At 42.9% G+C, this 21,180-nt stretch overlaps 2 protein-coding genes across 2 annotated transcripts; both read left to right on the top strand.

The window, feature by feature from the left end:
* The first annotated feature begins 814 nt into the window (after nt 1-814).
* Nucleotides 815-15,351, top strand: LOC110980154 (pancreatic triacylglycerol lipase-like). The gene is made up of 11 exons (XM_022236532.2): nt 815-973; nt 2,771-3,028; nt 4,479-4,654; nt 6,051-6,159; nt 6,877-6,993; nt 8,314-8,430; nt 9,543-9,641; nt 10,011-10,163; nt 11,500-11,620; nt 12,718-12,915; nt 14,339-15,351. Exons 1-11 carry the CDS (start codon nt 919-921, stop codon nt 14,415-14,417), a joined length of 1,482 nt encoding a protein of 493 aa, XP_022092224.1. The 5' UTR covers nt 815-918; the 3' UTR covers nt 14,418-15,351.
* Nucleotides 15,352-17,569: 2,218 nt separating this feature from the next.
* Nucleotides 17,570-20,909, top strand: LOC110980175 (uncharacterized). The gene is made up of 2 exons (XM_022236572.2): nt 17,570-18,957; nt 19,262-20,909. The coding sequence occupies exons 1-2, from the start codon at nt 18,202-18,204 to the stop codon at nt 19,856-19,858; spliced, it is 1,353 nt and encodes a 450-aa protein (XP_022092264.2). The 5' UTR covers nt 17,570-18,201; the 3' UTR covers nt 19,859-20,909.
* The last annotated feature ends 271 nt before the right edge of the window (nt 20,910-21,180 follow it).

Raw genomic sequence — 21,180 nt, forward strand, 5'->3', positions numbered from 1 at the left:
ATTTTCCAGGGGCCAGAATTGGACAGCTGTTAGTTAACCTTTAGATCTTCGGTCAGGTGCAGGTCTGTGCAGTAGAGTTCTAATGACAAATATACACTCTAAAAACTCCCGGGTCAAATTGACCCAGAATTGGGTCCCATTCGGTGTGACCCTTTGCCGGGTCAAATTATGACCCAGAAAGAGTCAAATACCACCCGAAAGGGGGGGTCATTGTTTTTCCCAGTAAAGAGTCACGCCGAATGGGACCCAGTTCTTGATCAAGGTCGATACGGATGAGACTACATGTAATCCTCATTCGAAACATCACTTTTGATCCTGCATAGGCCTAGTCAGGTTCCTCACCCCGAGGAACCTGACATGCTTGGGCAGGGTCATTGACAAAGTGTGGTTATGTACACATACTGCAACCGACCATTCCACGGGGATACCGTTTCTATAGTGTTAACTTTTAACTCTAAGAATAAGGAACATGTCCTGGGGGAGACTTGCCTCCAACTGTCCCTGCTTCCCCCGCCTTCCTCCCCGCAGGACGTGCCACTACCCGTCTTATCTATTCTCCTTGCCAATGTGCCCTTGAGTAGAACACTGCCGATAATTGCTTTCTGTCAAGTTTCCGGTTTTCCGTCAAAAGCCAATCGACGTTGAAGACAGACACTTAAAAAACCCAGACTTTTTGTTTTGCTCTGGTTTTTAAATTTAATTTCCTAAAGAAGACGCCACGCACATTGATGGACAGCTGTCACTCGGGAATAGATTAGGAACTGTAGATTAGGCGGATCTGGGTTCCTGGTCTCACGCAACCCGCTCATGGATTTCCGATATAAGGCTGTTCTTTTCAAGCCGAGTCTCTATCTTCCCAGCGACACACTGGATTCGCTGAGTGTTTAGGTCTCTTGCAACCCACGCAGGCATTCCAAGATGCAACCAATCGTCCTTCTTCTAGTATGGCTGCCGTTGGTGTTCGCTGAAAATCGTGAGTACAAACAACAATACGGAAGGATTGAAAATGTATGAATATTATTATAATTGGGCTCAACCCAATCACCTTTTTTGAAACCGTACGATTCCATCTCTCATTTTTCCCGGACAATAATTCTCCTGGTCATTTTTCAACATGGTACTTCAAAGATGGTATGCACATCAACGTTGATCCCAATATGTGCCTACAAGGTTGACTCACTATAAAGTCATCAGGCGTCAAATAATAAGCAATTTTAATGAGAGATTTTTAAGTTTTAAAAATCCATGTGAAATGAATCGTGAAATGACTCAAAATACTCTTTAGGGCTAGTGATCCAGCAAATTTAGGTCTTGATTTTCTGTCGTGTATAAAGTAATTTAATTTTTTTTCAAAAAATGCCCAAAACACTCAATCCAAATAGATAAGGCCTTGAGTTCCCAATCAAATGAATACTGGTAAAATAGTCCAAGCCTTGGGCTTGTTTTTATTGTCCATGTACAAATTATTGTAACCCGCCGATGATTAAAGAAAACACTAATGGTCGTCTGGCACTTCCCCGTCTGATGCCAATAAGGCTATCCCCATGTGCTCTGCACAGACGCATTGACATTGCGACATGACGAAAAAACGACAAGCTAGCTGTAGCCAAACCCACCTATGATATGATGAACTAAAACCATACCAGCAGTCCATCGCAAACACATCCCAGGCCCGAAACTGAGTTTTAATACCCACGCTGTGAGCATGCCTCGTGGGTCCACATTATAACCACGTGTACCTGTGCAGTATGCGGTGTTAAAATCAAGTAAGCCCTTGGTCCAGTCGTTAATTTGCAGGACTGCGGACAGAAATGATTCTCTCCAAGGTGCAGATGCGCAAGCGACGGAGCCGTTTATAAGGTACCCGGTAGTGATATAAGGTCAAGTACATGCAATAGGAAAAATCCTACGGAGCAGCAACGCACAGTGCGTGCAATGTAATAAACTTAATTTTTCTCACCACGAAAATGTGGTGCATGGGGGTTATTCAACAGCCCATCCTCTCTGGTTTCAAAGTGAGGGTGAGATACCCTAATCCTACTTTGGAATTGACGTGAATGACAATGAGAAATTCCAGGGGATCATCAAAGCTGATGTGAAATGACCCCTTGAACAAAAGTAAGAAGTTTTGGTCAGACAACATTATAAATGATCTGGCTGTCCACTGGCATCAGCTTTGCTGGCCGCATGAAAAGCGCATCGTTTTTCTGTTTTTAAACAAAGCAGAGGTAAAAAGTCTTTGTATAAATTAAGATTATTTACAAATGTTTAGTCAGCTGTTGCTTTTCTCCTACATGGCCATCCGTAGTTTACCGACCCATTCTAGGCAAAACCTACAACCATGGCATGGAGAAATTTCTGTCAGAATTAATTGCAAAAATTCACGTCAGAAAATGTTTTTCAAAAAATTCTAAAAATAAGAGATAAGGCCCTGGTTATAATAATCTATGTGTAAACATTTATCTGATTTGATCCCTTGGATACGCTTTGTTTTATTTTTCAATTTGAAAGTTCATAAGAACAAATCAATTTACTTTCCAATTCAGTTGTTTGTACAGCAATATCTGTGATGCCGAGGTTGCTCCACGCAGTGCCCTCAGAGCATGGAAATAACCATAAAATGGCAACACGAAAATTCAAAATAATTGTTAAAAGGGACTTGATGATAGATGATTATTTAAGAAGTGATTTCTTTACAGTAACTGACTGATTAGATAGCAATGTTCCTTGGATAATCATAGAAGTAATGGTACTCGATTTCCTCATGCAGGAGCCAAGGAAGTGTGTTACTCGAATATTGGCTGCTTCAACTATGGTTACCCTTTCCTGGATCCGCCGCAGCGCCCGCTGAGCTGGGCGCCGCAGTCCCCCAGCCGCGTCAACCCGCGATTCCTGCTGCACACTCGCCACAACCCACTGAAGGACCAGGCTCAGGAGCTATACATTGACAATCCCAGCAGCATCACCAGTTCCCACTTTGACCCAAGCAAGGAGACTAAGCTGATATGCCACGGCTTCCTCGAGAGCAGTGAGAATCCATTTTTACAAAAAGTTGTTTGCTTTAAAAAAAAAAAGACCGAAGCCGGCACTATTGGATGACATAACAATGTATCGATGATCTACCATGTGGAATACCCAGTGGGCACTTATCATGTACTCTGCACATAGGCCCTAGGTACCACTGTAGGCCCACGGGTTCCCTGACCAAGTTCTTAGACCTAGTTATAGAGCTAGAACATTGATTACCCTTCCAAACGGCAAAGCGAAAAATCGCAAGCAAGGGTAAATGGCACTACCCCGACTGTCATCTATCCGTCCCGAGCTGAAATGCACCCCTAATCGGCAAAAGAAAGACAGGTGGTTACAAGCAGGTTCTTGCACGCGTTCTGCGTGTACGCAAAGGTCGAGTTCGGGCGGCCTGTTCTTGACACGGGTTTCTTGTTCTCGCGCTCGACCGGCGGGAACACGACTCAAGGACACTGTTCTCGGAACAGGATCACACACCACCTTTTCGTCAGGGTACAACAGGAACACATGGAAAAACGTGTGAGATTTTGATTTTTGAACAGCTGCAAAAAAGTAGAGAGATGGCTTCCAGAGCCATTGACAATTAACTTAACAAAAATTAACATTAATTATTTTCAGTAACACAGAAATGAATGTTCATGTTTATATAGAAAAGAATTCAGCTCATCCAAAAATTAACTCTCGAATAACGTAGCCTAGGCTACATGGACGCCGCCATGTTGCATGTCACTAACCACCAGCGATAACCGGTTCATTTGTTCCCGGCGTTCGAGCGGCCGACCCACGAAAACAAATCAAGCTGTTCGTTAACATACGGGAACAAGCCGCCCGAACTCGGCCATAGACCATACAAGCCGGAATAAATTAGTTACGCGTACTCAGCGTGCTCCACGTCAAACGCGCATACTTGCGCGCCTCGTTGCGCGCCTATGCTGTGAGCACCCAAAAACACGCCCTCTTTTGTTCCGCTTGGAGCGGATTACCCGTTGACATGTCCCATGCACCCCGCGCTAGCCAATCGACTTGACGTCACTGGTAACAGAAACCTGCCATAGGCCGTTGATCGGTCGATAGGTGTCAGCTCACCAGATTTTGTTTAATGACTGGATCACCTTACCAGATTTAGGCGGCCTCCAAGGAAAGGTCGGGGGAAGCTGGAGTCAACGGAGGTCAAGGTCAAAGAACCATTTTTCAAATAATGAGAGAAAGGCGATTTTTCTTGGTCTGTTTCATCTTTCCTTCCAAAAGCGTGTGAAAATCCCCAGAATGAAGCCTCGCCTGGCCTACATTTAGACCATGTAAGGTTACATGAAAAATGCTAAAATATTTGTTGTTCCCCACGAAAGAAAGAGAAGTTCCCACCACAAAATTTGGTACCAGAGATTTTTCAAAAATGGTTAAATGTAGCGGCATTTCTTGGTATATTTCACTGAACCCCATTCCCCTTGCAGACGTGATTGAGTGGGATTACTGGATGACCAACATGATGAAAGAATTCCTCAACTACGCCGACTACAACGTCATTAAGGTTGTCTGGGGAAGCGGGTCGATGTTCCCTTACACACAGGCTCTGTCCAACACCAGGATCGTGGGTGCCGAGACCTCGCGACTCATTGACAAACTGAGGGTATGTCTTGACCTAGTTATATCCCATTATATCAAAGTGCTGGTAACACGTTTAATACTGAATGAGATTTCAAGTACAACATGAAAGCTGAATTATAGCACAATCCATCATGCTTTACATTTTTCATTTAATCGTGAAAGTGTTTATTTTCCCAGCAGTCTATACACAGTCGTGTATACTTAATCTTTAGTTCGAGGTAGAAACCTCTTTGAAAGGCTCGATATAGAAGTCAGTTCCTGACGTCAGGCCGAGCGAGACCACTGATTGGCCAGCATGCACTCACAAAGGCAAAAGGGTGAAACAAGTCGCTCTCAAAAAAGAATGAGTCCATTTATAAATCCACTTCATAACAAGAGTTAAAATCATTCAAAAGAGGAGCCATAATAAAAGACAGTTTTTTTTCCGAGTTGCCCCTCATAAAATTTAATTAAGGCTCCGTGGAATAGTGGAGACTTAAACTCGTTTAGAGTGGTTTCATTCTCTTGGAGTGGTTAGGGACCCACTCGCTTTGAGGGTACGTTTTCCAGTTGTTTTGCATTGAGATTATGCGGTCAAGGGCATATGTTGGCGTAGCTTTTGCACTAAGCGTATGGTTTCTCTGTGTTTCTCATACCCTCAATCCCGCTAATGAAAGAAACGCGTGTTATGTGCAAAGAACGACAAATCTGGCTGCCAACTATTCACTCTAGAAGAGCCGGAATCCGCACGACGACTTTTTTTTTCAGTATCGCTGCTGTGCATTACTCTTACAAGCCAAACCCTCAGGAGTTTGTCAGTAACTCCTTGCAGTCATTTTGACGCAAATTTTGTGAAAATCGAATGTACTGTTCCGCGCAGTACCCTTGCTTTCCGAGACAGGTTAGCCAAAAAATGGGTTTTTGTCCACTGTCGTGCTCAATGCAAGCAGGCTGGTGCGCGTATGACCTTTCACCTCAAATGACCATATAACAATTTGAACAAATTTTGAAAAATTGGGCATGAGAGAGGTGAGTTTTTGACGATCCGACCCCCCCCGAAGGGGAGCCGTGATATGGTCCAAAATATCCCGGCTCTCGTAGGGTGTGAACTCCATCAAAATCCCAAAAAAGGTCATCATTACACCACTACCTGTTACGGTAAGGACACACTTTTCCTGTTCTGAAATCAAGGTTTTGCGAAAGACTGAATACGGGCGAATCACAAAAGTGCGCAACCAAGAATTTGCAACACGTTGGCCAATCAGAACGCGCGAAATTTGTCGACCCTTTCCAAACGCGCATTGGGTCGACTAATTCGCGCATTGTGATTGGCCAACGCGTTGCAAACTCTTGGTGGCGCACTATTGTGAAATGGCCGTATTCTAATACGAATTCTCCATTCTTCATTGAATACCATTGTCGATTCTGTTGACATGCAGGCACTGTACGGTATTTCTGCGGCGTCTTTCCATTTCATTGGACACAGTCTCGGGTCTCACATCGGTGGATACGTCGGCGAACGACAGTCCGGCCTTGGCCGAATCACGGGTAAGAAAAGCACACACCCCTCTCATATTGCCTGCCAGTCTTATAGGTTGCCCAGGGTTACACAAAAAATCTTCCTTGGTACGCTCGAAGAAGGAATAGCACATCATCCACAAGCTCGAAACGCACACACCTGCTGGTTGGAATGTGGAATTCATTACATGGAGAATAAACATGTTTCCATTGGATAACTTCCAAGAGATCACCTTCCACGTCACTCTGTCATTCCCAACACTGGACATTGTAGATGCCCTAGTAAGATCAACCTGGCGACGAGATTTCTTCGCCAGGAAAACTTTGTCAAATGCACGTTTTGGCTGTTCCAAGAAGGCAAAGCCTAAAACCCCACGGATTCATTTGGCGCTGCTCTGTCCTGTGGCATTGCCGACAAAACTTAACAATTAGAAGCTTTCGCTCATAGTTCCCCTAACCCTGAAAGTGAGATCTGCGCTGAAATCATTCTATTACTCCATGAGTCAAGTTGGCGTGACGATACTTTCCTTGCCTTCTTCCTCTGCAGCCCTGGTTCGAATCACGCCCACGCCGACATTTGGAGTTCCTAAGTATTAACCCAACACTTTTTCGTTGTTCAATCCCCCAGAGTCCCATAGGATGAAAAGTTTATAACTGATAGGACTTTAGCCCGGAACGTTGTTCCAACGGCTATAGAGGTGCCACATTGAAACACAGGCTCGACTGGCTGATTTTCTTTTTTCATAGGATTGGATCCGGCTGGACCAGGCTTCGAGAACACCCAGCCAGAGGTCCGATTGGATCCCACCGATGCTCTCTTCGTGGACACTATCCACTCAGACGCAAAAAACATCCTCGAGCTAGGTACGGAACTATCTCATTGGTCGTCACTTCGAGTTCTAGCTATGCTGAGCTATAGACCTTTTTCCTGTCAGGTCACAGTCGTGCTGGACTGCGCTGTGTTGTGATAATAATGAGCGCGTAGTGTTGAGATGGTACTCTATTTTCATCGACGTGCATGCGCTTCTGCATAATTGCACGTGGTTGAAGCTGCCCGTAGGAATGTATGCGACCACCCGTGGCTAAGGCGATTCACACGTGGTGGTATTGTTTACATTTAGCGCAATCCAGTCACGTGGGTGAAAAAGATCTATCCGGTTCGTAAGTGTGACGTCACTTCAGTTTAAACCACGCCCACTGCACACATACACTGCACATGGGAGGGTGCATTCCTGTATTTCTGCGCGCGAGCTCATTAATATTTTGTGATCCCACGGGGTTTTTACAAAAAGACATACCATACTCAGGAGGGATCATAGAAATATTTCTATAAATCCCGAATTTGGGACTGATAGTTTCCAGTTCGGGGTATTTCTTTCACAGAAAGCCCCGAATTGCGGGCTTATTTTGGATAGAGGCGAGCGGCTTCATTCAGAGCTGAGCGCATAGTTTTACAACTACAGTATTTCGGGGAAAGGCGAATAATAAAAACTTTCCTAGCTAACCCCCGTAAAACTTAAACGAAAAGTGATCTTCTGGCCATAATTTCCAGTGACAAAAGGGAGGCCAACCTTTTCACGAGAGTTGACAGGCGGCGCTATTTCGGTCCGATTTTGCACTGTTTTCTATGGGCGCGTATTTGGTGCAGTGCATTGATCGCCGTTGACATGGAACCGTGGAACCGTAGGTTAACGCACAACTTCAGCAATCCTCCAACGGCAGCCTGCAAATCGTGGAGCGTCCGCCTTTGCGACGAATTCACTTACGAACCGGATAAAGCTAGTGACATAGCTTGCTGAGGCCACTGAGACGACACAAGACACACAAAAGAAGAAAAAAGTCACTGTACCGATAATGATAGTTCTGTAAGCACCTCAGCTTTTTTGCGCAGTTGACCAAATGCGTAAAGGTTTCCAAAATGTAATGCGCATGATTGAGCCCTTTTTACATGAATATATGAATACGAACAGGTACGTGTATTTCCCCGGATCGGGGAAACGTCTATAACTCATCAAGCCGTTTGGGGACAGTTCAAGCATCTTTTGTAATATTTCCCATTAATTTGCACTTCTGAACAAATTCTGCAAGGATGGATGGTCAAAACTGGATGAATTGCATAGGTCGCGGTTACTGTTTCGTGACTTTTCCCCCCATCACTTTTTCGCCTGTCTTTTGCACACAAAGGCTTCGGTATGATTGCTCCCGTGGGGCACATGGACTTCTACCCGAACAGCGGCAGCAGTCAACCCGGCTGTGATCAGTCACTCTTCGAGGACTTCTTTGACGAGGGCCTCATAGGGGGTGAGAGCTATTTTTCGAGAAATCTTCTTGAAGCATTTCTGTGCCCTTGGGAAATTCATGTCCACTCTCGATGGGGGGATCGCTCTTAATTGAAATCGAAACACTAAAAGATTTAAGAGTAATTGAGATAACAGGCCGACTGGGCCAGATGGTAACTGGAGCAGGAGTACACTACAGGCTTAATTGAAAGGGATTTTTGTGCTTGCACTAAACATCGCGAGCAGGTTCTTGGGTTGTTGAAAGTTATTTAGTGTCGACCTTAAGACCAAACCTTTCTGTTCGTAAGTTTTTACTTTTTATAATCATTTCTAAATGATCCAGTGATGCAGTGTTCTAGAGCGTGGAAAGTTTAAGTAAGTTTGGACTGAAATTATTTGATACGGGTGGCTCACAATAGCCTGCCTCCAAGAGTTTGCCACGTGTTGGCCGATCACAACGCGCGAAATCTGTCGACCCTTTCCAAACACGCACTGGGTCGACAGATTTCGCGCAATGTGATTGGCCAACTCGTTGCAAACTGTAGGAGGCGCACTATTGTAAAACGCCCGGATTACAATCCACTTTATCCATTCCTGGAAACCATTTGGTTTCTATACCTGATCAATCAGTGCCTCTATACTCTGCTGTCGTTATTTATATGAATCCGTAAAAAAGTGGGTGTGCTGGCTGATCAGCGTCATAGATGCACAGAATTGCAAAGTTTATTCATTTATTTATTTATTTATTTATTTTACATCTTTTGACATTAAAAGAGTAAATCAAATACACAGGGGCTGTCAAGGACAAACAAAAGTATAAAACTGTCATCTATGCGATGCGTTTGTTTGACACAACTATATGTTTAGCAAAATGAACTCACCTTTTTAGAGATGAAGCCCCAGTTTGATTTTTTGTTATTTTGACTGAGGTGACACATTTTTTATCGATGATTTGTTGCTTTTCGTCAGAGTACAATAATGTCCCTATGGGATTATTTCCTTTCCCATACGTATTAAGTTTTGGGAAATGTTTTACAGGGATCGCCTCAGTTTCAATTCAAGATGGCCGACTTTTGAATAAGGCGAATTGTGAGTTGTTCATGATCCTTACTTTTCCTCTCCACGACCGAACAGGAGGTGTGAAGTTCGTGGCATGTAACCACATGAGGGCTCACGAGTTCTTCACTCAATCCATCAACAATTGTCCGATTTATGGTTTCAGTTGTCCAAATGGTACGTAAAACAACATGGAGGGGAAGGCAGAAATCGAGGTCGGCAACCGAGATTGTCAGCTTCCCCTAATAATAGAGAATTGATAAAGATTTGTTCAAATGGAAAAAAAATAGAAGCACACAAAAGTATCAACAGTTTCATTAATATCTTTACTCCCGAAAGTGACACTTTTATCTCACCTTGAAAAGGTTAACTGTGTGTCCACTGTTATGATTTTAGCTTAAGAAATAAAAGCAACATCGAAGACAAATATTCAGAACCTCATAAATTAGTAAGATGAACTCATCTAGTTACTTTTTATTGTAATATTTGTGTGCGACCACGACAGAATTTCTTTAGGAGTTTTATTTCTGTTTGTTTTCGACAAAGGTGCGGATTCCTACGACAGTTTTGTCAACGGCGAATGCTTCAGTGGCGACGTAGCGCCGATGGGTTTCCATTCTATCAATTACAAACCGTCTTCTGGCGTTACGCTCAGGAAGTACTATACGGCGACAACGGACACGTCTCCTTTCTGCATGCGTGAGTTGAACAAAACAGCTTGCAAAGCAACTAATGTTGCAAACCAGAATTTGTATTTCAGTTTTACACTATGGCGCAAGTCCGTGCTGGCTGGTTCTCTTCTGCACTTTCACGACAGCTTAAAGGCCGGTAGCCTTCATCCGAACAACAGAAGAGCATAACGTAATTCGGCTGTTATTCCTATAATAGATGCCGCGTGTACACGTCCGTTAGTTGTGCAAGAGTGCATATCACTTGCATAAATAATACCCAGAAAAGTGAAAAAAGGTTTTTTTTCCGAACGTGGGGAATCTATAAGGACAACCATTTTCACGAAAAAAAACATGGATTTCAGAAAGTTTAAGAATTTTAGGAAATGAGCGAACTCCCTCCGCATTTTGTCACGAGACCATTATAACGGATTTCGCACCCACATATCTCTTTAGTCTGGGAACCAAACTAAATATACGTAAGGTTACCTGCACTAACCCCGCCCCGAAAAGTGGTACTGAGCGAACTATGAATCAAGGGATATGCGGTAATCAAGCTTGCTCAATTTCATTTGATTTGGAGCAAGCTTTTGCATAGCAACCACCATCTCTGGAATGGACTGGTTCCTTTGTGCCCTTCTAACGAACAAAACATTGCCCCAAATCGTGATGTACAGCAACAGAGTGTTTAATGTGGAGAATTCAACTCGTTATCTTAACGTGAATTTAAAGAACTCAGTGTATGTACCAGATTTTATTCACATGGCTTATTTTGCCCTTCTCATTCAGAATAAAATCACCGCCAGAGTCTTTCATGGGCGGCAGAGACACACCCGAGCAATGCTTTGAACATTTGTAAAGCTGTAAAGCGCTTCCTTCACAAAATTCTGAGAACATTAGCCTGTCCCAGCCACCCAATCCGACCACCTCAAAGAAGATAAAAGGGGCTTTTACATCAAAATGCCAACACTGAAGCGTGGAGGTAGCAAATCATCGGATTACTTGATGATGGCGGTGCTAACAAGCGAGGCTCAACGTCGAATACCCGAATTGGAGAGAACGTTTTTCCCTTAGATGAAACAACCTTGAAGGCTACAGATCTGGGCAGAAAATTTAATAACACTAAAACTGATTATTTCTGACAGGAAACGAACTCAGGAATAAATTCCCTTACCTTTCCCAATACTAAACGCCAACAAGCTCGGTTAACCTTAATTTCTCCCTTTTGTGACCAAACCGTAATTTATGCTTGAAAAGCCTCATTCGCAAAGAACGATAGGTAGTCAGATAGGGTGTTCCCTGCGCTCTGTAAAGGCGGTGGGGACGAGCAAAGTCAACTTCACCAATCACTTTCCCTCTTTCTGCAGAGAACCCCTTCCAGATTGGCCTGCACTTTGATGACCCATGGTATGCCGAGACATTCAAAGGCTGGGCCTACGTAACTCTCATCGGTGGGGGTGGTAAAACCACGAGAACCAAGCTGAATGAGTAAGTGCAAACGTGGATGTGTCAGTCGTACGTAAGATTACTTGTGGATTAAATCTAAAAAATAAAAAAGCCGTTAGCTTTTTAAGATGCTTACAATTTTTTTCTTGAGAATAATCTCACACGTTGACACCCTGAAATAAATTATCACAGAATGACGACATCTGCCAAGAGACACACTAGCAAGCTCGAATACGGACCACACTGCTTGACCATTACGGTCTTTACGTACTATGGTCGGCGAAGTACAATTTGAGTCACAATTTCGACATTTATATCTCATTAACCTGGATCACCGCTTTACACCGCACGTGCGTGTGGGGTACCAGTGTGGTTCCCTGCCTTCTAACAATCTCCAACATCTCTAAAGAGCAGGTTTAACAGCTTCCAGCGTCACGGTCACAAGCCAACCATCGCCATCACAACCATCGCATTCAGATTTCCAAGCCAAGGAATCACAAGAATTCAGACAGCAAATTGTGTTGAAAATACACTCCATGCAGTTTGTTTCAAAGTTCTGAAGGACCAAAGATTAACTTAAAGCAAGACAGTTGGTCAGAGAAAGCATTAACCTGCAGCGTGAACAAATGAATCACTACTGCTTGGAGCACATCTGCTAAGTTTAATCTGCGATGATAGTCTGTCTGTTGTATTTTGTTGTTCAGAGTAAGTTGACGAAAACTGTATCCATACCGGGCCTGGTCTTGGGGCTATAACATCGAGTCACCACTTGTCAATCCACACATGCGTATGTAGGGCACCATTTACATAAAAAATATCGTATGAAATGTTATTGACCGTGAACTTGCCGTGAGCATTGCAGTCAATGGTACTACGTCAGTGACGATGACTTTACAAAATAGTCTCACCTGTTGTCATAGTGTGACTGCACTGCGCCGTGTTAAAGAGCAATTGCCTAGCTTTCTCCCCATAGTTTGCACCCGAACGTACTCATCGTTCGAACCAATTCGTAAGCTTTAAGAGATTTCACTGTATATTTATTAATTTTGTGCCGCCAAAGCCCTTTTGGTCCAACACCTCGTCGATATGGTGGCATGCCTAACTGTCCGTTTACTGATCAACAATTACAATCAATACAGAAACAGCCTTAACTTCAAACCGGGCACAGATTTGGGTTTCGTCTTCAATACTAACACGGATCCGGGTTCTCTAAGCGAACTCCAGTTCTACTGGGATCACGATTTTGAGTTGCTCAACCCAGGCGACTGGCCAATCTTTGACGACATCGAGGTGTTCATTTCAAAAATCACCATCAAGGGGCTCAGTTTACAGAAGAGGTGAGTCACACACCTTCACATTAAACAGTTTTGTTTGTTTTTGAACTTGAATGGTTACCGGAAAAGCCTTGAATAAATCTCTATTGACATGAGTGTGTAATTATCTTAACGTGAGGCTGCATCTTTTTTTCACAAGTGAAGAATATTAATTAAGAAAATAACTCTTTTTTCGAGCTTAATCAAACTTTTTTTGTGCAAGTGACACTTCGTGGAGCTTTTAGCTTTTAAGTGACAGTGTCCAAACGACATGTAAATGCATTATCATTTCTCAAGCCGAAACTGAAATGTTTTCGCAGTACCAAATATAAACTTGTGCCGACTCCTGAGCCCATGTTTGTGTACATCGTTAATTTTTTTATTTCATTTTTAATATCTTATGAAAGATGCTAAGAGAAGCGTTTGAATATGTGGTTTGCTATATTTGTCACCCAAACCATTTCCTTTTAAAATTTAGACCCCTTCCAAACCATTCAACCACTGGATACACAGCGCCAATAAATTAGCATTCATGGTGTCATTTCCACTTGTTGACTTAGATTGGTGCGCAGAGAACTAGGCCCCTAATCCTCCCCAACATTTTAGCTGAAATTCCGATGAACTGCATTCATGCATATTTACCCTGTTTTGGGCTGTGTTATTAACATTGAAGCATTTAATTTCAATAATTTACGGAACATTGTCACTTCCTGTGGGTATACATGTCCACGTTCGCACATCCGAGCTAGGAAATCTGTCTACAACACTCTTGTTTTCTCAGAGATAAAGTTACAACCACTTTTTACTGACCGCATTGTGAAATCGCCTTCTGAGATTTATTGATCTGGGAGGGTTTATAACCCGAGAAGAAATAATGGAGAAATGAAGATAATCGTGATATAAAGTGTAATTCAGATACACAAAACCAAAGCTGAATGTCCTTTTCTCTAAATTTATGGCGTTTTCAATTAATGGCATATCATTAAGTCGGGTAGTTGCTGCAAGGTCGATTCTTCGGGTCTGGCAACGCAGTGTCAGCTCGAGGACGGTCTTGTTTGACACTCATGCATACCTTCTTTTCAACTCTTCCAGCAAGACAAAAATTTACAGGATAGCATTTTTTTTCTTATTCAATCAGTGAAATCTGGGATGGTGCCAGATTAGTCGGGGCTCCATGCCTCATTTTCCTTTGTTAAATGATGCTTAAAACATATTGATATCATTGATCACAAATGTTCAATTCTTCATCAGCATAAATGACATTAATCTGTAATGAAGTTTTATTTAAGTGCTTTCATTTTCACTCCCAAGTCTCTAAATAAAAAAGGTAATCTCGCTTTTTAATTCAATTCAATATGGCAGACTTGTAAATGAGGCCAGTTACTCAGTGTGTTTAGCAAAAAAGTCATCTCCACAAATATCGTTTCGTGTTTTTAACTTCCCCCAGTTACACGCTGTGCAACCAGAAACCTAACACGGGCATCAACAGCAACACGGTGGCCTACTTCAGGGCCTCCTACTGCTGAAGTGGCTTACTGTGGACACAAGAGGGCGGTCTTGATTTAATGTTATTTCGACTACCGATCCGTTTCCCTGAAATACAAGTGCACTTGTCACATATTCAAATTAGGATGCAACACCTTAGTTCTCTATCTCTGTATTGCTAAAATTCTCAAGACAGGTATATCATTAATAAACGTCTACGATTTGAAAGTATTTGAGGGACTGACATTTGAACATTATTCAAAATGTAGAAGAAATGGACACATAAGTCTTGCTTTCCCTCAAGCTTATTATCATCATTTCAAAAGGACAAGCATGTTAATAAGTGCACTTCAAACTAATTATTCCAATTAGAGAAGCATCAGCTTCATTTTTGTTTGTTTTTGCCTTCTTAAAATTCCTGGGACAAGTATGATCCAGCCTTTACACTTTGTCTCTCTCGTTATGTCAAGCACCCTCTTCAAACAGTAGTAGGCCTATGTAGATGCGAACACGTTCCATGCTCACCCGAAAACTATAAATACCCGCATTGGGGCCTAACGGGCTTTTCAGCCTTAATTGTGGGGTATTTTACATCAAGCGTGTGGGGCTTCAGCAAAAGAACACATTCAAAGCGGGGGAGTATCGGTTATCTATCATTGAGAGACCGATCCATCACTAAGCCCTGCCCCACAATAGGACCTGCAAAAACAGGGGGAGGGGGCCTGCCTCAGCTGCCCCCTCTTCCGCCGCCATTGAAAAAAATGAGAGACAAAGTTGATTCAACGCAGGCCAAGCGTATCACAAAATCTTCCCCAAGCATAACCCCCGTTGAGCGTTCACTGGGGGCACGAATAAAATAACAAATGGTGTGGCATCTTGCTTACTGGTTACAAATTCACATACCACGTCGATTAGACAAGTTCAACCTATTGGACTAAAGGGCTGGTTTCCCCAAAGTCTTGTGAACGAGACACTGTTAAACCTTTGAAACCTTTGGTATAGAAGCAGTCATTTCTCACTGTGTTTTTGTGTTTGCATGTTGTTGGTGCTACCGATGTTTTGTTGTTGATGCTGTTGTCCTAGTTCCGCAAAGAACCTTCCCTGATCATCCAGAACCCGCCACTGGACTGGAAACCTTAGGCACACGTCCAGTTATGCCTTGAACAAAAACAGGTCTTCGTCAACCTGGAGTCAAACTGGTGACAAATTGATGACTGTCGTTGTCAACAGTAAATATCTGACATGGTTGTGGAAACTACTTACCTTCCTCTTGTAGTGATCAAAGGCAACGACAAATAAATAATGTCCAAAAGTTCTGTGTTCAACTTCAGAAACAAATTTATTACTTAAAAATCACTCCTCCCCACGACAAAACCATAAGCTTGTGCTGATATTTTAGAGGACAACAACCTCTTAATCACAGCTTTGTTTAATATTTACCGTCACGTTATAAAAATCTATTTCAAGATTAATCCGCACATCAATCGAGTTACACAAAACAATACTGAGCTGAACGTCTGACTTTACCCAAGTACGCCCCAGCACCCAGATAGCTTGGACCCCGATTCCCGTTCCTCAGTGTTCACCCACAGGATATAAGCAACAGCACAGTTGGATCGCATCAGTCCAGTAGACGGACAGAGTACTCACTGTCTGAAACGTCAAATAACCGGTTCTTTTCAGAACCACACATATTCAAAAGAGATATTTTCCATATGGTGTATCCGCAAACCCTCTGCCTTATCGTATTTCACCATGCAGACCTTCAAGAGCTACTTAATTTACCCAAGTTTCACAACCGTCTTCAAAGTCTTGTAGGCCCCACCAAAGTTGATAAATTCACAACTCTTTTAAATTCACTGGAAATTTACAAGCGGTCTCCAAACGATCAAGGCTTCGCCAATTGCATTAGTACGAAACTCTTCATGATACGAAAGCCCTGTCGTGCCACCCAGTATTGTGAAACGTGAGGTATATTTTTTCCCAGTAAATTTTCAAGGGATATATGTTTCTTAAGTTTGAAATTACAGAAACGACTTTCAAAAAACCGAATTCATAAAAAGTATACTTCAAAAATTAATCTCATAAAAATGAACCTGGAAAGGTACATCTCATAAACACGATTTGTTTACAAACAAGGTTTCTAAATATAGATCTCATAAGAACAGACTGGAGAGTATGATTATGTATCAAACAAACAAACTAGGAAACAATCTCCTAAAATGAAGTTGAAAAAAGTATACTTCATGAAAACGAACTTGGAAAAAAATATACTTCACTTTTTCAAAATGTATATACTTGCTGGCTCTAAAGGACTTTTGTATCAAGGCCAGACTGGTTCAGACTTCACGCCAAAGTGAAAACGAAGCGATTTGCAGTCACGAAATTTCGCTTGAGTTGAAATGTGTCCAAGTTTTACAAATATGCCCGATCTGACGTCACAACTTTGTGTTTGTTTACGCTTTTGCACGAAGTATGAGGCAACCTTTATGCTACATTGTACAATTAGAATCAAATCACAATTTCCTTTCCACATGAGAAGGAAACAAAGGACTACTTTAATCATATTTGCAACTTCCCTCTCAGAGTCTGTGAGGACAAAAAGAAGACTGAAGAGTGAGGACTTGGGAGGATTTCGTGAAACTATTTATTCCCAAAGGGAGACAATTTAAAAAAAGGTGTCGTAAGAACAAACTGGAGAATATGTCGTACAAACGAACATTGGAAGATATCTCTCGCAGAAACGAGGTTGAAAACCAAATACAATGTACTTCATAGACAAAGAACATCAAAAAATACACTTCATCAAAACGAGCTCGGAAAAAAAATCACTTTTTGAAATCCTATACAGCGCTTTTATAACATGACTTTCAATGTAATGAGCTGCAAACATGCAGTACATGAACAGAGATTTTTGTCAACTGAATTACAGCCAGCGAGGGAAGAGGTGTCAAGTTGGGGGCCAACAGAGGGCGCAAGTTTCCGAGGAACGGTGGTTCGGTTTTTTGTGGGGACTACACGTGTTACGGTTGCATCACTACTAACAAAAATTGTCAAGGCTATAACAAAAGCTTACTTTAGCTGCAGTGTTTTGATAAAAGCCGAGAGTTGCATACGAAAGACAGAACTATTGACAATGATGCCGTAGACAAGAAATCAATAAGAAATTCCACGAAAAGTGGAACACCCGTTGTCACTTAACTTGTTCTGCATATCTTACAAACAGTTGGATGGTGTAAAGATTAAGTAAGAGATGGCACTGGTAAGGGGGCTATACTTTAATACCGATTTGTCAACGAATATGACCTTTGACCGACAACTTAATCACCAACGTCCTTATCGCCTGTTACTCGAATGACCTGCAGGATTGTCGAGAAACACGGCCCAAAATGGTCAGATTAGGTGAGAAACAGCAAAACGTTCTGCCACAGACCGGTCAGACATTGCTCTTGGGTCTTCGCGTGGCTTGACTCATCACAGCATGACGTCAACTAGTGACAGGTTTGTGACACATCTTCCGTTTTAGCGTTGAATGGAGGACAGCCTACCCTTGCATGCAGCTCCGCTCAATTTTCATTGCAGCAACTTCTACATTGCTTCTTCCTGCCACATTATACGACAATTACGTGGCACAGATGGTCATTTAGTTTAAAAAAAATCACCGTCACCACTACCCAGCCGACTTCAGCATCCTTTTTCGACATGCTTGAAGAAGGTAATGCATATTCAATTAGTCTGTGCCTATGAGTGGGATCACAGACGCTGTGTGGAACGTGACTCTTTTAGCATGGAGGTACTACCTTGCTTTCTTCTTTTTGTTTCACGATGACACGACTCCTGGCATTACTAAGTGTACTGTTGGCCTGTTCAGTCATTTCATTTTACTATACCGTTTACTCTGAATATGCCGTCACTTATCAGCAAGGTGCTCTGCCGCCAAACACTGTGCCACCGAATCCTAGGATGGGTTACATTGAAGCGGGAGACAGAACCAAATTCAATGCCACTGAGGGCCATACTCTAACGCTAACTGTCCGCATGTCAGCCGTGCCCAAGCTTATAACGCGTCTCTACTGCGATCTCCTCCGATCTGCTGTCCTGTTCTGGTCGTCGAAGCTGGGCCACGTCAGTGTGATACTGGACAAGGAATCGGAGGCGGACCATCGGTTCGCAGCGACGCTGAGCCGGCACGAGCGCGAACTTGGAGTCAAGTTTGACTTTATGTACGAGCCTCTGCCGAAGGATCCTGCCATCTTGGAAATGAAAAGAGGCGGGGGATACGGCCGTCAACTCTGGAGCAGCTTCTTCATGGATCTCTACATCAACTCGTCCATTATTGCTTGGATTGACACAGATGCAATGTTTACGACTCCTGTCACCCCTGAAAACATCTTCAACGGCCACCGACTCCGAGTGGTAACATTTACTGACTGGGAAAGAATGCATAGCATTGGTTGGTATAAAGCCACACAACTTGCACTTGGTAAGGACATGGTTGCGGATTTCATGACACATTTTCCCGCCTACATTTGGAGAGACACCATAACGAATTGCAGAAATCACATGCTGAAGCACATGAAGGTAAGCTGAAGATTTTTCTTTTTTAAAAGCACACAATAACTGAATTGTGCACGACAATACCTGATTGGAGCTGCGAAAGACGCTATTATCATCGCTCATTTCAATCTGACGAAAAGGTTCTGTTTCATAAGGTGATGCCAAAATTAAATTAGGTCCGTAATTAAATCTTTTTTAAAAAGTCCATCATTGTCATAAAATTATCTCAGCAGCACTCAATCCGTTCTACGAACATAATGACGCTCGATTTACCGCCACGTACATGCATTTGTATTTCATAAGAAATCTTTCACAACGTCTATTGCAGGTGACCCGCTTGGACGACGCCTTTCCGAAATTAGTCGATCTGGTTAGTCCAGTCAACGTGATTTTTAACTACGCTTACTACTTTGAGAATGATCGTTATGACTGGCATTTAGATGTCAACAAAGATCTTGCAGCCTACAACTTAAAACAACTGCCTCGCGGTGTCAACATCAAACCCAATGAGACTATACCAGAGGTACGTGTCACCGTACATGAAACTTACTACCGAAAACCAAAGGAGCGCAACCCTTTACTGCAGGGCTACTGCGTTGCAAAACGATACGTGGGCCCACTGCCCGCCAATTGCCAAGCATTTGAAAATGTCATCAACTTTCAGTTGTTTGAGTTTGGCTGGTTCCCAGGCATCATTCAGAGCCACATCAGTACATGGTGTGGATCAGACGAAGGTCGCCGAGACTGTGTCCGGCGTCTGGAAGCCCACTACAAGAACGTGAAGACGTACTACAACCTGGGATGGTTTGATTTGAATTTGAGACGGGTGCGCGCCGTGGAGAAATTGGCTGCACAGGAGAATACCTCGTGTCCCAAAATATTAGACTTTGATAAAAGTGGAACCGCAACTATAGTTTTCGCTTGAAAGGCTTTCTTCGTCGTAATAAAACCTACTACTCAGTGAAGTCTGTACAGCGAGAACGGTACAAAGTCACTGCATAAATGCAGTAGTGCAGAGAGTAACAGCTTCTCTAGCGGCCGTCCGTGGGTAGCCATTACCACATGCTGCCTGGTGCTTTTAAAAATGCAATGCACACATAAAATTCAATATTTCATTTAATGGACGTTTACACCCATACGAATGACTGTTTGGTGGCCACTCTAAGCTGACAGGTAACCTTCATCGACTCCTGAGTACTTCAGTCAGGCCTGCCGCCCTGTATAGAGAGCCCAGATTTGCGAGGTTTTGTGTAATTTCCTTTGTCCCCAGTGAATGCGAGTGACGTCTTTTCAAATGCGGATTAGCGTGCAGCGGTGCTGTGTCGTTCATCAATGGGGCCCTGGAGCACTTTTGTCCACGGTGCTAATCCACGGGCGTGCTATGCCCAAAACAGCGGAATACTGTTTAAAAACAATGAGGGATTCAAGTAGATTCGAAAAATGGAAGCCGAAAAATGATGGCAATTCCCTGCAGCAGGTCCTCTGTTCCGAGTACGGTCTTTTTTTTATACGGACCATCTCTTTTGTCCCATTTTTTTTGGGGGTGTTCTGCACACTTGCATGGTCTAGCCTTGTTAATCACATGTGCAAACTTGTCACAGTGCCGATTTCAGTACCCTTAACACCGGTCTAGTTTGTTCACTCATCTGTGTCAATAACATCACAAGCTGTATACCATTGCAAAGAGGGCATTCTGCCCTTTCTAGAGATATATTTCTCTTTCCCATATATAAAGTAGTTTTGCTATAACAGTAATTTTTATCTCGGTATACTTTTTATGTGGACACCCTGTAGAAAAGGGCACCCATACACAGGTTTTCAGCATGGGCCACTCTACTTCAGTCCCAAAACGGTTGGCCTTCTTTTTTCCTGTCATGTAGAACAAAATTATGCCCTCTTCAAATTTCAGGTTTTCAAGTTTAAAGGAAGACATGGGTATGGTAAGGAGTATTTCATAGTTAACCGCAAGATTATGTTTTAAGGATTATGTCTACCCGGGTGTCTGGTAGGGTAAGTTTCCAATCCGCGCGCAATGGGTCTCAACCAACCACCTGCGTATGAAATTCTTGACATTGACTGAAAAAAAGGCTGTTATTAGCAGCAAAGGGTGCATCGGGTCTTAAACAAAATCTCTACAAAGTCACCCTCAATTGCTCTGCATGACTAGGGATTAGGTACCTCAAGCTTACCATACGGCAATTCTAACTACATGTATGTGGGTTAGCACGTGTGTTTCAAAGGTCAAAA

Source organism: Acanthaster planci, linkage group LG12 (genome assembly GCF_054643075.1).
Source record: "Acanthaster planci isolate LZ-2023a linkage group LG12, COTS_SCS, whole genome shotgun sequence".
Classification (NCBI taxonomy): Eukaryota; Metazoa; Echinodermata; class Asteroidea; order Valvatida; family Acanthasteridae; genus Acanthaster; species Acanthaster planci.